This window comes from Orcinus orca, chromosome 8, assembly GCF_937001465.1.
Source record: "Orcinus orca chromosome 8, mOrcOrc1.1, whole genome shotgun sequence".
In the NCBI taxonomy this organism is placed as follows: domain Eukaryota; kingdom Metazoa; phylum Chordata; class Mammalia; order Artiodactyla; family Delphinidae; genus Orcinus; species Orcinus orca.
In genome coordinates, this window is record NC_064566.1 from 30,770,056 (window position 1) to 30,787,080 (window position 17,025).

General features: G+C 36.6%; 1 protein-coding gene across 2 annotated transcripts in view; it reads right to left on the minus strand.

Moving 5' to 3' along the window:
* The window catches only part of BBOX1 (gamma-butyrobetaine hydroxylase 1), a 76,259-nt gene that overhangs the window by 20,013 nt on the left and 39,221 nt on the right, over window positions 1–17,025 (minus strand). For both annotated transcript variants that reach the window (XM_033409636.2, XM_033409632.2), the window contains exon 5: window positions 4,912–5,017. In XM_033409636.2, the coding sequence (XP_033265527.1) occupies window positions 4,912–5,017 (106 nt within the window). The remainder of the gene's footprint in view (window positions 1–4,911; window positions 5,018–17,025) is intronic.

Sequence of the window (17,025 nt, forward strand, 5' to 3'; positions counted from 1 at the left end):
ATTCATAAAAGTTACTGAATTAAAATCAGCAAACCTTTTATATCTGTCTCTTTGGTGACAACAGAGAAAGAGGTTAGGGAGAAAAAGTTGCTTGTAATCAATAATTTATAGTTCAAACATTGTTATAGTTGAAGACAAGGGCACAGGCATATAATGTTCATTAGTAAACAAAAGGCACAGATCATAAGAGCAGTGATCTTTTGAGTGGGCACTCTGTGTTGACTTTACAGAGGAGGTGGGATTTAACATGGGCAAAGGAGGATGGATAAAATTTTGGATACATAGAATGGAATGGCAAGAGCTAATCAGGTGGCAGTGTTGATGGGTATGCAAAAATGCATACTTCACTGGGTCTCAAAAAGTTTGGCTGTGGTAGAGGGTCACAACTGGGAATAGTAGATCCAGCTGGAAAGGTAATCTAGGATTTCATCAGGAGAGTCTGGAATGTCAGATGAAAGATATTGGACTTTCTTGTGCACAGAGGGGAATTGTTAAAGTCTTTTGAATATGGAAGTAATGTAGTCAAGACTGAGTTGGAAATTATTAGTCTAGTGGTGTTGACAAGAGATACATTTTTTAAGGGGGGGAACTAGTGAGAGAGTAACTACTTGAGAATCTAATGCAGTAGTTCAAGCATAATGATAAGGGAATGAGGAAGGATGTGGCTATGAGGATGAATAAGCCCAAGGTACACTGGGAATGAGAAACCAAAAGGAATGTTAGTTACTTTTACTAAGAGTTAGGGAAAAATGTTTAACATTATTTCATTTTGAAAAACTAAATGTAGTAATATTTTAACAATATTCTTCTGAATGGAGTTGATTTGTTTTCCTCGGTTATATGATTCTTTTTGGTAAGTCAGCATGGGTGGGTGATTTTGAATACTTTTTTTTTTTTTTTTTTTGCGGTACGCGGGCCTCTCACTGTTGTGGCCTCTCGTGTTGCGGAGCACAGGCTCCGGACGCGCAGGCTCAGCGGCCATGGCTCATGGGCCCAGCCGCTCTGCGGCATGTGGGATCTTCCCAGACCGGGGCACGAACCCGTGTCCCCTGCATCGGCAGGCGGACTCTCAACCACTGCGCCACCAGTGAAGCCCTGAATACCTAAATTTTTAATACCTAAATTTAGACAGTAATTTTTCTGCTTAAAGAAATTAACACTATTCAGCTTAAAGAAACTAATACTATAAACTAAAACTTCCTCTTTACCGAATAAAATAAAAATAAAAGCCAGTGTCTGACAGTTCTTGTAGAAAGGAAGAGGCAAATATGATCAAATACTCAGACTAGGGGGATATCAGTATAAGGGGGGAAAATATCTATTTGGCTTGGTTATCTCCGTAGATGGCTAGGGCAGTGCTGTCCATTAGAACTTTCTGTGTTGATGGAAATGTTCTTCTGTGCTGCCCAATATAGTAGTCCCTAGTCCTATACAACTACTGTGCACTTGAAATGTGGTTAGTGTGACTTAGTTAGCTTAAATTACAATGTAAACAATCATAGATGACTAGTGACTACTATATTGGATAGTGCAGATCTAGAACACAAATTCTGCCTCCTCCCAAGTCCACACAAAATTTCTCAATATTTAAAATTTTATACATACTTGATCTTAAATTATGATGTTATAATGCATATTTATTAATTCCTCACAACAGTCCTTAGAATTCGATAATTTCATCTCCATTATATAGATGAAGAAACTGAGAGTCAGGTGTAAACACTGGCCAGCTGGTAAGAACTCTGCTAATACATGGCAAAGCTAACGTTCAAACCTCAGCCTATTTGCTTCAAAGTCCTCATACAGCAAGTTCCTTTCCTGTAACAGGAGAAGTCCCTTTATAGTACTCTTACTAATTTGGTATTATGTGGTGTGTGTGTTTATGTGTTTTGTAAACTTAAACTTCCATTACAGGTTGATAATACCTTATTTTCTGCTATTAGGAGATAACTGATCTAAATGAATAATGGTTCAGTCCTTAAACTTATGCCATTTTTTTTAAGCTTGAGAAAATATGTGCATAAGCTGACCAAGTCATTGTAGAGAATTATCTCATCGCCAGGGTAATGAGGGGTGAAACAGCATGATTAAAAAGAAGATGAAATGGAAATATCAAACTCAAGTCTTCCAAACTCCAAGAAGGCAAAGCAATAGCATAACTTTGTCTTTGGGAGGATCTGAGTGTTCTTTAAATCCTTTTATACTCTGCCATAATGAAGTCACAGAATATTGCAAATACAAATCTTAAAAAAAAAAGGGTCAGCTGATGTCTTTTACATGTGGCAAGGCCAACTAATAATCTTCTTTTGTACATTTACATTTTAATGCCATCTTATGAAAGAAAAAAGACGATGGAGCCAGACAATACTTTCATCATGAATTCAAAAGGTAAATATACGCCTGATGTGTATAAAACCAAATTTGATGTCATGTAAGTCATTCAGAACCAAAAATATTTTCTTTTTAAATGTTACTTTATGGCAGCATGTGACTTTTGGCCCAGACAAAGACAGTGAAGGAAGCAACATCTGTGTTTCATTAAAGATGTCTCCTTATCCTCCCCCACGTGATTGAAATTGATCAAACTGAACTCTCAACAGGTAACTCATTATCCAGATCATTTCATCTGTACTGAAAAGAGCATTGATTTATTTTATTTGTTATAAAAGAGCGCAAACTTTGGTTTAATCCCTGAATAATTCAAAATGGAAATTTAAACAATAGCACAAGCAGGTGGCTACATTTTATTCATTATTTTTACCAGAATCTAGACATTTCAGGAATCATTTTTTATTTAAAAATCTCCTATCAGATCACTTAGATTTGGATATTGCACTTGCTGGTAGAGATTGGTACAATTTTGTGGCATTTTTAAACCTCTTTTTGGCATATTTATTAAGTCTCTATTACATGCAAGGTGCTGGGTTAAGTCTTGAAATTTATGGAAGTATGATTCAATTCCTGTATTTTGAGAGTTTGTAATATATGACAATGTCGATAAATAATCAACATTTTATAGAAATTATGGTAATTAGAAAGTCCAACTCAAGATCCCTATGGTGTGGTGAAAAAACTTGATGGAGACCTGGTTTCAAGTTCAAGTTCCCTATTAATCAGATGTCACCCTGTGAAAGTATTTAACCATGCTGGGTACCATTTCATCATTTAACATAAAAAGACATGATGTCTCCTGTCTACCTTAAAGGAATTCTAAGAGGCATCAAATAAAGCAATATAAGTAAAAATGCTTTGAAAGAATATAAAATGCAGAAAAAAATATAAAATGCTATGAAAATGTCAAACCTTATACTTCAGGGACATTTATGAAGTCATTTAATCACTTTTCCATAGGCTTTCAATTTTAACCCAGAAACAAACATAAACTCATAAAAAGCAGACAATTTAAAAATTCAAATAGAATCTAGTCTAATTTTTAAAACTTTATTCCATTTAACTTCTCCAACCTGTCTTTGGCAGATGAACTGAGCTGATTAGTTTGGCTTTTAACCCTCAGGGTTTTAGAAAATTTCTGGACCACGTTTAAAAGAAATCACATTGTGTGCCTTCCCCTCAATCCCTACCCAAAAAGGTGACTATTGTGGGTCATTTCACTGTCGTCATTTAGTTCAGAGAAATCATGTGGTGTTTTACAATCAACAAAATAAAATATGTGAAGTCAAATACTAGACTAGCTTAGTTAATACTGATGAGGACAATGGGTAACAAAGGCACAGGGAAAATGTGTCCAGTCAATATGATGAAAAACACAGGAATTTTGATTTTCCCCCATTTCACCTTCATTAGCTAGGGAACTGCCCCAAATTTCCATTTACTGTTGAAGATATAAATTTCTGTGTGGCTATTTCATTTAGCTCTAAAAATAGGAACAAAATATCTTTTCAAAGGTAGTTTCCTGACCATTTATTTCTTGGTTTAACAATGATGCTTTTGTAAAAATGTAGCTGGTTTAGTAAAATGGTAATTTTGTAACAATGTAGTGGAAGAGGAGGCTTCCAGAAAATCTGGAGGATTTGTGGTTCCATGGTGAACATCTCCCTGCTCAATGAAGTATCTGATAGCTGGGAGAGTAGATGATTTCCACAACCAGACAGGGTTATTCTGCTTCTTGTATTCATACTCCTTTGTAGTATATCTTTGCAGCTTCTCCCATAAAAGGTGGCCTCTATTTCCTCACCCCTTGAATCTGGGCTAAACTTATGACCTGCTTTGACCAATAAAACCTGGCAGAGATGACATTCTGCTGATTGAGAGGAGAGGATGACAGATCAAATGGAGCAGGGGCAAGTCATCTCAGCTACCACCTAGGTCAACCAGTCCCTAGCAGACTTAGCAACCGCAGAACTACCCAGCTGAACATAGCCCAAATTGTAAAGACATGAGCTAAGTAAATGGCTGTTCTTTTAAGCTGTGAAGTTATGGAGTGGGTTTTTTTGTTGTTGTTTTGGGGTTTTTTTTTGCAGCAATAGCTAACTGATATGAATGGTGGCCATGTGACTTTGTGGGAAAAACTCTACATTGTGTTCCCTGGTTTTATTTTCTCTTTTAACTCTCTTGGGAATGGTAAATGTTCAAAAAGACCTCAAGATGTACCACTGTGGTAAAATGTCTTGGCAAAGCAACAAATGCCAATAGTTATTTCCAGGGAGAAATGAAGAAATGTTAAAACAAAACAAAACAAAACAAAACAAAAACATGAAAATCTTCTATTCCTTGGGAATATGAGGCTATTCAGGATTTAAGTACAGAGATTTTCTGAGTTTGGATTGTGTTTGGAGAAAGATCTACATAAGACAAATTAGCTAGTGAAACATATAATCTTCTAGGCTCAAAATGTAGGAGGATATTAGTCCTTGGCCTGCCTTGTGGAAAATATGTTGAGGCTCACCTTACCCCAGGTGGATGATGGAGGGCTGGATAATCAGTGTGGAAGCTTAGCTTCCCAGTTGTGTAAGCCACATTGTTTGCATCGATTTTGTCTTGCACTTGCCAAGTGTGTCTGTAAAATACAAGAAACGTGTTTAAACAGGCTGTCACTAAGTCAGAGGAAATGTGTTAGAATGAACTTGAGACATGGGGCAAATGGAAACTTCATTTTATGAAATAATTACCATAATGACTATGAGTCAGGAAAAGAGTCTGACCTTTCTTTGTCCAAAGTAACGGTTTCAGAATCGGCATCTCCTCATTTCTCTTCTCCTCTCCAAAAAAGAGGCAGAATTTATAAAGAGGTGTATATGGGTGTAGGTTATGTTTTTTAGTAGCTTAATGCAGTTGAAAAAATGATTCATTGAGGCAAAATTTACAGAACATAAAAGGAACCACTTTAAAGTGAACACTTCAGAAGCATTTAGAACATTTACAATGTTGGTAACCAACACCTCTTTCTATCTAGTTTCAAAACAGTTCCATCACTCCAAACTAAAACCTCTTACCCATTAAGCAGTTTCTTCCCATTCTGTCCTCTTTCCAGTCTCTGGCAAACAACAATCTGCTTTCTATCTCTATGGATTTACCTCTTTTGGCTATTTAATATAAATAGAATCATACAATATGTGACTTCTTGTGTCTGGCTTCTTTGACTTAACATAATATTTTTGAGATTCATCCATGTTGTAGCATGTATCAGTACTTCATTCTCTTTTATGGTTGAATAATGTCCTATTGTATGGATATACCACAATGTTTCTATCCATTCATCATTTGATGGACATTTGCGCTGTTGCTACTCTTTGGTTATTGTGAATATTGCTGGTTTGAACATGTGAACATGTTCAAGAACATGCATTTATTTGAATAACTGTTCTCAAATTTTTTGGGGGGCGGTAATACTTAGGAGTGGAATTATGGGATTATGTCATAATTATATCTTTAACTTTTTGAGGAAACACCAAATTGTTTGCCACAACAGCTGAACCATTTTACGTTCTCACCAGCAATGTGTGAGGGTTCCAATTTCTCCACATCCTCACTACACTTGTTGTCTGTTGTTTGTTTTTTTAAAATTATTAGAGCCATCTTAGTCGGTGTGAAGTTGTAGCTTGTGGGTTTGATTTGTGATATCCTAATGACTAAAGATGTTGAGCATTTGTGCTTGTTGGGCATTTGTATATCTACTTTAAAGAAATGTATTCAAGTATTTTTCCCATTTTAAAATTGTCTCTCTTTTTTTTGTTAAGTTGTAAGAGTTCTTTATATATCTGAGATACTAGATCCTTAGATACATGATTTGCAAATATTTTTGCCTCTTCTGTAGGTTGTCTTTTCATTTTCTTGGAATGTCCTTTGATGTTCAAAGTTTTTAATTTTGATGAAGTCCTATTAATTTATATTTGTTGCTGTTTTTGGTATTATATGTATGAATCCACTGCCTAATTCAAGGTCATGAATATTTACCCCTATGTTTTCTCTTAAGAATTTAATGATTTAGCTCTATAATTGATCCACTTGGAATTACTTTTCTATAAGTGGTGTGAGTAAGAGGTCCCAGTTCATTCTTTTGCATGTGGGTATACAGTTGTCCTAGTACCATTTGTTGAAGAGAGTATTCTTTCCCCATTGAATGGTTTCAGTACCCTTGTTAAAAATCAATCAACTATAGATGTACGGGTTTATTTCTGCACTTTCACTTATATTCCATTAGTCTATATGTCTATCCTTATCCCAGTACCACAATATTTTGATTACTGTTGATTTGTAGTAAGTTTTAAAATCAGGAAGGGTAAGTCCTCCAACTTTATTCTTTTCAATATTGTTTTGGCTATTCTGAACCCCTTGCAATTTCCTATCAATTTGAGGATTGGGTTTTCCATTTATGCCAAAAGGCCATTGGAATTTTGGCAAGGACTGCATTGACTCTGTAGCCCACTTTGGTTAGTATTGATATCTTTAACTATATTATGTCTTATAATTCATGAATATAGGATGTCCTTCCATTTATTAGATCTTTAATTTCATTCAGCAACATTTTGTAGTTTTCATTTTACAAGTCTTTCACCTCCTTGGTTAAATTTATTCATAGGTATTTTATTCTTCTAGATGCTATTGTAAATGGAATTGTTTTCTTAATTTCCTTTTCAGACTGTTCATTGCTGATATACATAAAACAACTGACTTTTCTGCATGGATCTTTTATCCTCCAACTTTGTTGCGTTCATTTATTAGCTCCAGTAACTTTTTTGTGCATTCTTTTGGGTTTTTTACATACAGGATCATGCCATCTGAGAAGAGAGATAGACTTACTTCTTCCTTTATCATTTGGATGCCTTTATTTCTATTTTTTGCCTAATTGCTCTTGTCGAAACTTCTAGTACAATGTTGAATATAAGTGGTAAAAAACAGCATTCTGTCTTATCCCTGATCTTAGGGAGAACTTAATGAAGTTTTAATTACACTCTTGTAACTTCACTCAGATCAAGAAACAGAACTTTAAGCTCAAACATATGCCCTGTCCCAGTCACCATCCTTTCTTCTCTAGAATAGCCATGACTGTGACTTCTATATTTATCATTTCTTTGCATTTCTTTACATTTTTATTCCCTGAACATGTATCCTAAGACACTATGTTTAATCTTGCCCATTAAAAACAACTGTTATGTCTTTTAAGTCTCTTAATCTATATGTTTCTCTTCCAGCCTATACTTCTTACAATTTATTATTTGAAGAAGTTAGTGAATTTGCCCTATAGAGTTCCTCACAGCCTGGACTTTGCAGATTGTATACTCATGGTGTACTTCAACATGTTCCCTGTCCTCTGTGTTTCTGGAAAATTGGCAGCTAAATGCAGAGGCTTGGGCAGACTCTCTCTTCTCTCTTGGACAAAACTGTAGATGTGATTGTGTTCTTTTATTACAAGGCACAGAATATCTAGATGTCTTTCTTTTTGTGATATTTGTTGCTCGTGCTCAATAGCTAGACCCACTAATTCACTGGGGATTCCAAATAGTGAAATACCAAATTAATAATTTCTTTTTTATTTATCAGTTGGAATACTTTTAAAAAGATTCATTTTCCCTCATCTACTGTTTGTTTACCCCATATAATAGCTTAAATAGGGATGATGAGATAAATGCTTGATTCTTTCCTTTATTTACCATTTTGCTATGTAATGGGTTAGTTTTCTACCACTCCAAGATGAATAATAAGTTTTCTAAAAAGTAACATCATTGATGAAAATGGATTAAAATTAAATAGAGGTAATGGTTTCACAACATTGCCAATGTACTAAATGACAGAGAAATGCACATGTTAAAATGGTTAATTTTATGTTATGTCAATTTTACCTCTATTACCAAAGAATAGCTTGACTTAAACGTTATAAAAAGTTAATTAAAAAAATAACTAGAAATTACTTGCAACTCTGTGGCAAGAGAAGCAACTGTTATTCAGATTTTGTAAGGCTTTTCCTTGGAAGATTGAAACAATGGGTAATTGGAAGGAAGCTGTGTCTCAAAATAAACCAAAGCTGATTTGAAAAGATGTCACTATACATGCATGCCATTTTATTGCTGTTATAATGTCTATTTGTTAATTTATGTTCATATTAAGTCATTTTCAATAAATATATATTGAAAAAACCTATTCTATTCCAGGTATTGTTTTAGCATTAGTAATATAGTAGGGAACAAAAAGGACAAACAAGTAATCACCAAATCTAATATCAGATAGAGGTAAGTGCTATAAAGAAAATAAAGCAAGGCAAGGAGATAAGGTTTGGGGTCAGGAGAACATCATGGTCGAAATGATGCTTTGGGAAGTATCTAGAAAGAGCTGAAATTTTTCATAGAAACCTGAATTAAATAAGGGAAGGAGAAATGTGAATGTCTGAGAGATGTATTTGAGGCAGAGGACTCTGAAATGAAAAGGTTGGGCTTTTTCCCCATTCTCTGGGACTGAGAATGAAACTAGCTATTTTGCTCTGTTTTTTTTTTTTTTTTCTCATTTAAATTTGGGGTGGAAAGCCTGGTATAACTTTCATTAAAATTAAAGAGCCATCCATATGTGGGCATAAACTGGAAAGAGACATAGTGAAAGGAGAAAAGGGTATGTATAGCCTGCTGCAACTCAAGTATGAGTCAGGCAATCCATTATATTGTTGTGACTATAGCCAAGAAATACATGTTCTCTATGAAGTTCGTGTCACTCCATGGTCCATATATAATACAGATTCAGATTATTGTCAACATCAGCATTCCAAGAATAATCTACATATAGGAAGGGATTTAGGTACAAAAAGAGTAATTTCATCAAATTATAGAATATATAATGTCTTCTAAGAAGATGATGCTGTCGACACTGTCAGGAGGAAATGACTTTATTTAGATTTTCTGTCCAAGAGTGATGATCGTTTTGCTTTGATCCATCTACATTCTCTTTCCTGGTTCCTCCTACGATCAAGGGTAAATGAACTGAGTTTTACTGTGGCCAAGAGCTGGCTGAGATTCAAGGTGCAAGCTTTAGGCAGGGAACAGATCTTTTCTTTGACACTAACTGGCTTCTACAGGGCTGGGGCTTGTGACTTGACTTCTTCAAAGCAGTTCTCCAGCCCTCTGAGCTAACTGGCAGGGGATGGTAAACATTTTATAGCCCTAAAGTGTCTTAGGCACGGTATGGGATGTATAGCCTAAAAGTCTATGCTCACACATAATGATAAATCCTAGGAAAGGAGTTTGCCAGTTCCAATCATAAAACCTTCTCTTAATAGTTATAGCATAAGTCTGGAAAAATCTTAGAAATGTCATTTGATTTACCTTTCTACCTCCTTATAGAAATGAGTCATGCCAGGAAGGCTTCTATGACTCTAAGCTTTCACTTATCCTTCTCAAATCCAAATCTCCAATGAAACATAGCAGAAATAAATGCAAGTATGATCCATTGGCCTGTGTAGAAAGCATTTTTAAAAAGTCCGCTTGTGGAGCCTTAGTGAGATTAGGGTGTACTTACATGCACCTCTTATTAGTGACATATTCTTAGGTTGTTCTAAGAAAGGAAACAACTCAAGCAGATTATAAGGAGCTGTCATGCAATAGAGGTGCAGGACCAGATTGTTCTAAAGAGGAAGAAGCAGGCTCAGTGTAGCATCTAAATCTGATGGTGTAGACTTGCTTGTAATTGTACTTGGGGCAGGTAATTGTCACTGTACAAATAATACTGCTTTTGCCAAAGATGTTATTAAACAAGCCTAAGTATTTTCACTGAGCTATTCATGTCATTCTCAACATTTAATTAGAACTTTCCCTATTTTTCCTCATCTATTCAAGAATTTTGTCAAAATCTTCTGTACATTAAAATCATGATGTTAAGGTAGCACTGTATTTCATGGAATTGGTTTGAATGCTAATTTACTAGATTCACCCTAATCTAGATGGCCAGTCATAGATACCATGGCATTTCATGATATTAATAGTGTTTTGTGACAAATTTGAATCCTTCAGTATTTATGGAATGCTGAAATTTTGTTTTCACTAGATTTTTTCTTTATAACCTGGGTGATAGATTTTATACTCTTTTGGTTAGTGGCTCACACTTGGAAAATCATGCTGAATTTATTTGTAATCTTTTTCTTTTTTGAAGTACTATTTATATGAAAAGATGTTCTAAACCTGCAACCTGGATTTATTGTCCCCAGCAGCTACAACCTCCAATGTTGACCTGCTGCAAACTCTTATTGTCAGATATAAGAAAGAATGCCTTTTTTGAACATCATTACTTATCCCATTGTATCAAAAACATAATATTCATATCTTATTTTTATTTTTTAAGTTTTAACATGGAAAACTCTCTCCTAGCTAAAATAAACCAAAAAATTTATAGTTAACCATCTAAAGGAATACATATTGCTTATTATTTCTAACTATAGTTGTGATGCTTCCACATGTGACTTGCTAGATGCAGTCACTCATCAGACATCCAGATATTTATTTTTCCATTATCATTTATTAGACACATACAATGGGCCAGGAACTGAGGATGCAGAAGTGAATAGAATAGTCATGGTACTTGCACTTCATGGAACTTACAGTCTATGCAGAAGACATATTAGTGTGATTTATCTTCCAAAGCTAACGTACAAGGTGTTATGAGAGTAAAGAAGTGACAGTCAGGTGGAGACCTGAAGATTGAGTAGGATTTACTTAGAAGGCTAAAGGGCATTGCAGGCAGAAAAAAATAGCTTGTGAGAAGGCCTAGTGGAGGGAAAGAATATGATCTATCAGAGGATGTGAGAGATGAGCAAGGAAGATTTGCTCAATGGCTATTCTTGGCTTCTCTTCAAATTTCTGCTTCCCTATAGTCCTGTAAAGTCTTACAAAAAAAAAAAAAAATCTCATTACAGCAGGGAACTGAACAGCTCCATAAAACATAAAGATATGAAGTAAACAAGGAGGATTCTGGAATGTTGGTGGTGACAAAGTTTTTAATCTCTCTGAATTCTCTCTGCAAGACATCTAGAGTACAAACCCCAAAACTCAGTGACAATATCTAATTAAAATTAGGTGACAAGTTATTTCCATGAACCCCCAAAATGAGTGAGTATAGAGATGGGCCTTCCAAAGCAACTGTGTAGGAGGAAGCAGAGGGAAGCAACTAGATGTCTGATGGACCAGAAAAATTCCCAAATTACTGACAGATATTCACTGGAAAGTGCAGTAGGGCAACTTGAGAATGGTAATTAAATCTGGGAGGGGATTTTGACATTCCACTATAGCTGAATACAAGAGGTCTATAGTAAGGAGTTGGAATAGTCTGAGCACCATGAACTCTAAAATCTTACTAAATTCCCTTCCATGATAAAGCTTCCTTCTGAGAAAAAGATCCTATGTTGAGCATTACAGGGACAAAGGAAAAACGTCTAGATGAAAGTAAAGGAGAAGGACTGGGAGGTCTTAGAATGTTATTGTCCATAATTTTGAAATATAGCTTAAAACCATAACTTATAAAAGGTTTCTGAATCACATCTCCCTTTAATAGTTAAGAAAACACATTTTATATAAAGATAAGCAACATAGAAATGATTAAGGTTTAGTCTCATAGTTAATTTATAAAAGAGAAAGAAAAAATAGTGAAATAGCACACCTACAGAAAATACATCATTGATAGAAGGATATGCCCCTAAAAGATGAAAAATATATATTTTTCTGTTTCTAACTTCTATTTTCTACTTATAGCTACTTCTAATGAATCCAGAAGACTTTGGTACAATATATGAAAGAATAACTTACATAAGAAGCAGAAACTCAAAAATGGGATGACATACTCAGAAAAGAAAAAAAAATTAAAAATAATTAGAAAATGAAAACTAAATTAGAAGAAATACAAGATCAAATAAGCATAACAAATAATGCCTTTGGATGACTACAGGATGAAAGGGAGGAAAATTTAAATGTCAAAAAAAAAAGAGAAAGAGATAGGGGACCTTCAAGGTGGCCTGAGGAGTAAGATGTGATCACCTTCCCCTCCAAAAATACATCAAAAATACATCTACACGTGGAACAGCTCCTACAGAACACCTACTGAACGCTGGCTGAAGACCTCAGACTTCCCAAAAGGCAAGAAACTCCCCATGTACCTGGGTGGGGCAAAAGAAAAAACAGACACAAAAGAATAGGGATGGGACCTGCACATCTGGGAGGGAGCTATGAAGGAAGAAAAGTTTCTACACACTAGGAAGCCCCTTCACTAGCAGAGACAGGGGGTGGGTGGGAGGGAAGCTTCAGAACCATGGAGGAGAGCACAGCAATGGGGGTGCAGAGGGCAAAGTGGAGAGATTCCTCCACAGAGGATCGGTGCTGACCAGCACTCACCAGCCCGAGAGGCTTGTCTGCTCACCCGCCGGGGTGGGCAGGGGCTGGGAGCTGAGGTTCGGGCTTTGGAGGTCAGATCCCAGGGAGAGGACTGGGGTTGGCTGCGTGAACACAGCCTGAAGGGGGCTCGTGTGCCACAGCTAGCTGGGAGGGAGTCCGAGGAAACGTCTGGAACCGCCTAAGGGTCAAGAGACCATTGTTTTGGGGTGTGTGAGGTGAGGGCATTCCTTCCCCGAGTGCCCACAGAAGGCAGAGCACTGCCTAAACGAGCTCCAGTGATGGGTGCGAGATGCTGCTATCACCGCGGACACCAGAGACGGGCATGAAACGCGAAGGTTGCTGCTGCAGCCACCAAGAATCCTGTGTGCAAGCACAGGTCACTATGCACACCTCCCCACCTGGGAGCCTGTGCAGCCCACCCCTGCCAGGGTCCTGTGATTCAGGGACAACTTCCCTGGGAGAACAGCGCGCCTCACGCTGTTGCAATATCATGTTGGCCTCTGCTGCCGCAGGCTCGCCCCGCATTCTGTACCCTTCCCTCCCCACTGGCCTGAGTAAGCCAGAGCCCCCAAATCAGGTGCTCCTTTAACCTTCTCCTGTCTGGGCGAAGAAGATATGCCAGAGGGCGACCTACATGCAGAGGCAGGGCCAAATCCAAAGCTGAACTTCCAGAGCTGTGCGAACAAAGAAGAGAGAGGGAAATCTCTCCCAGCAGCCTCAGAAGCAGGGGATTAAATCTCTACAATCAACTTGAGGTACCCTACATCTGTGGAATACCTGAACAGACAACAAATCATCCCAAAATTGAGGTGGTGGACTTTGGGAGCAACTGTAGACTTGGGGTTTGCTTTCTGCATCTAATTTGTTTCTGGTTTTATGTTTATCTTAGTTTAGTATTTAGAGCTTATTATCATGGGTAGATTTATTTATTGATTTGGTTGCTCTCTTCCTTTTATATATATATATATATATATATATATGTATATATTTTTCCTTTTTCTCTTTTTGTGAATGTGTATCTGTATGCTTCTTTGTGTGATTTTGTCTGTGTAGGTTTGCTTTTACCATTTGTCCTAAGGTTATGTCTGTCTGTTTCTTTTAGTATAGTTTCTAGCACTTGTTATCATTGATGGATTTGTTTATTGGTTTGGTTGCTCTCTTTTTAAACTTACTTTTTCATTTTTACAATTTTAATTATATAATTTTTAATTTTAATAACTTTATTTATTTTATTATTTTTTCTTTCTTTTTTTCCCTCACTTTTGTTCTGAGCCCTGTGGCTGAGAGGGTCTTGGTGCTCCAGCCAGGTGTCAGGTCTGAACCTCTGAGGTGGGAGAGCAGACTCCAGGACATTGGATCACCAGAGACCTCCCAGCCCCATGTAATATCAATCGGCAAGAGCTCTCCCAGAGATCTCCATCTCAATGCAAAGACCCAGCTCCAATCAACCATCAGCAAGCTACAGTGCTGGACACCCCATGCCAAACAACTAGCAAGACAGGAACACAACCTGACCCATTAGCAGAGAGGCTGCCTAAAATCATACTAAGTTCACAGACACCACAAAACACACCACCGGGCACAGTCCTGCCCACCAGAAAGACAAGATCCAGCCTCATTCACCAGAACACAGGCACTAACTAGTCCCCTCCACCAGGAAGCCTACACAACCCACTGAACCAACCTTACCCACTGAGGGCAGACACCAAAAACAATGGGAACTACAAACGTGCAACCTGCCAAAAGTAGACCCCAAACACAGTAAGTTAAGCAAAATGAGAAGACAGAGAAACAAATAGCAGATGAAGGAGCAAGGTAAAAACCCACCAGACCAAACAAATGAAGAGGAAATAGGCAGTCTACCTGAAAAGAAAGAGTATTACAAGAGACAAAGAAGGACACTACATAATGATCAAGGGATCAATCCAAGAAGAAGATATAACAATTGTAAATATTTATGCACCCAACATAGGAGCACCTCACTACATAAGGCAAATACTAACAGCCATAAAAGGGGAAATCTACAGTAACACAATAAGAGTAGGGGACTTTAACACCCCATGTTCACCAATGGACAGATCATTCAAAATGAAAATAAATAAGGAAACACAAGCTTTAAATGACACATTAAACAAGATGCACTTAATTGATATTTATAAGACATTCCATCCCAAAACAACAGAATAAACTTTCTTCTCAAGTGCTCATGGAACATTCTCCAGGATAGATCATATCTTGGGTCACAAATCAAGTCTTGGTAAACTTAAGAAAATTGAAATCATATCAAGTGTCTTTTCTGACCACAACACTATAAGATTAGATATGAATTAGAGGAAAAAATACACACACAGAAGCTAAAAAATACGTTACTAAATAACCAAGAGATCACTGAAGAAATCAAAGAGGAAATCAAAAAATACCTAGAAACAAATGACAATGAAAACATGATGACACAAAACCCATGGGATGCTGCAAAAGCAGTCTAAGAGGGAAGTTTATAGCAATAAAATTTTACCTAAAGAAAGAAGAAACACCTCAAATAAACAACCTAAACTTACACCTAAAGCAAATAGAGAAAGAAGAACAGAAAAAATCCAAAGTAGCAGAAGGAAAGAAATCATAAAGACCAGATCGAAATAAATGAAAAAGAAATGAAGGAAACCATACTAAAGATCAATAAAACTAAAAGCTAGTTCTTTAAGAAGATAAATGAAATTGATAAACCATTAGCCAGACTTATCAACAAAAAAAGGGAGAAGACTCAAATCAATAGAATTAGATACGAAAAAGGTGAAATAACAACTGACACTGCAGAAATACAAAGAATCATGAGAGATTACTATAAGCAATGATATGCCAATAAAATGGACAGCCTGGAAGAAATGGACAAATTCGCAGAAAAACACAACCTTCTGGGACTGAACCCAGAAGAAATAGAAAATATAAACAGACGAATCACAAGCACTGAAATTGAAACTGTGATTAAAAATCTTCCAACAAGCAAAAGCCCAGGACCAGATGGCTTCACAGGCAAATTCTATCAAACATTTAGAGACGAGCTAACACCTATCCTTCTCAAACTCTTCCAAAATATAGCAGAGGGAGGAACACTCCCAAACTCATTCTACGAGGCCACCATCACCCTGATACCAAAGCCAGACAAAGATGTCACAAAAAAAGAAAACTACAGAACAATATCACTGATGAATATAGATGCTAAAATCCTCCACAAAATACTAGCAAAGAGAATCCAACAGCCCATTAAAAGGATCATACAGCATAATCAAGTGGGGTATATCCCAGGAATGCAAGAATTCTTCAATATACACAAATCAATCAATGTGATAAACCATATTAGCAAATTGAAGGGTAAAAAACATATGGTCTTCTCAATAGATGTAGAAAAAGCTTTTGACAAAGTTCAACACCCATTTATGATAAAAACCCTCCAGAAAGTAGGCATAGGGGGAACTTACCTCAATGTAATAAAGACCATATATGACAAACCCATAGCCAACATCGTTCTTAATGGTAAAAAACTGAAAATATTTCCACTAAGACCAGGAGCAAGACAAGGTTGCTCACTCTCACCATTATTATTCAACATAGGTTTGGAAGTTTTAGAGACAGCAACCAGAGAAGAAAAAGAAATAAAAGGAATCCAAATTGGAAAAGAAGAAGCAAAAGTGTCACTCTTTGCAGATGACATAATACTATACATAGAGAATCCTAAAAATGCTACCAGAGAACTACTAGAGCTACTCAATGAATTTGGTAAAGTAGCAGGATACAAAATTAATGCACAGAACTCTCTTCCATTCCTAAACACTAATGATGAAAATTCCGAAAGAGAAATTAAGGAAACACTACCATTTACCATTGCAACAAAAAGAACAAAATACCTAGGAATAAACCTACCTAAGGAGGTAAAAGACCTGTACTCTGAAAACTATAAGACACTGATGAAAGAAATCAAAGATAACACAAACAGATGGAGAGATATACCATGTTCTTGGACTGGAAAAATCAACAATGTGAAAATGACTATACTACTCAAAGCAATCTACAGAGTCAATGCAATCCCTATCAAACTACCAATGGCATTTTTCACAGAGCTAGAACAAAAAATTTTACAGTTTGTATGGAAACACAAAAGACACTGAATAGCTAAAGCAACTTTGAGAAAGAAAAATGGAGCTGGAGGAAT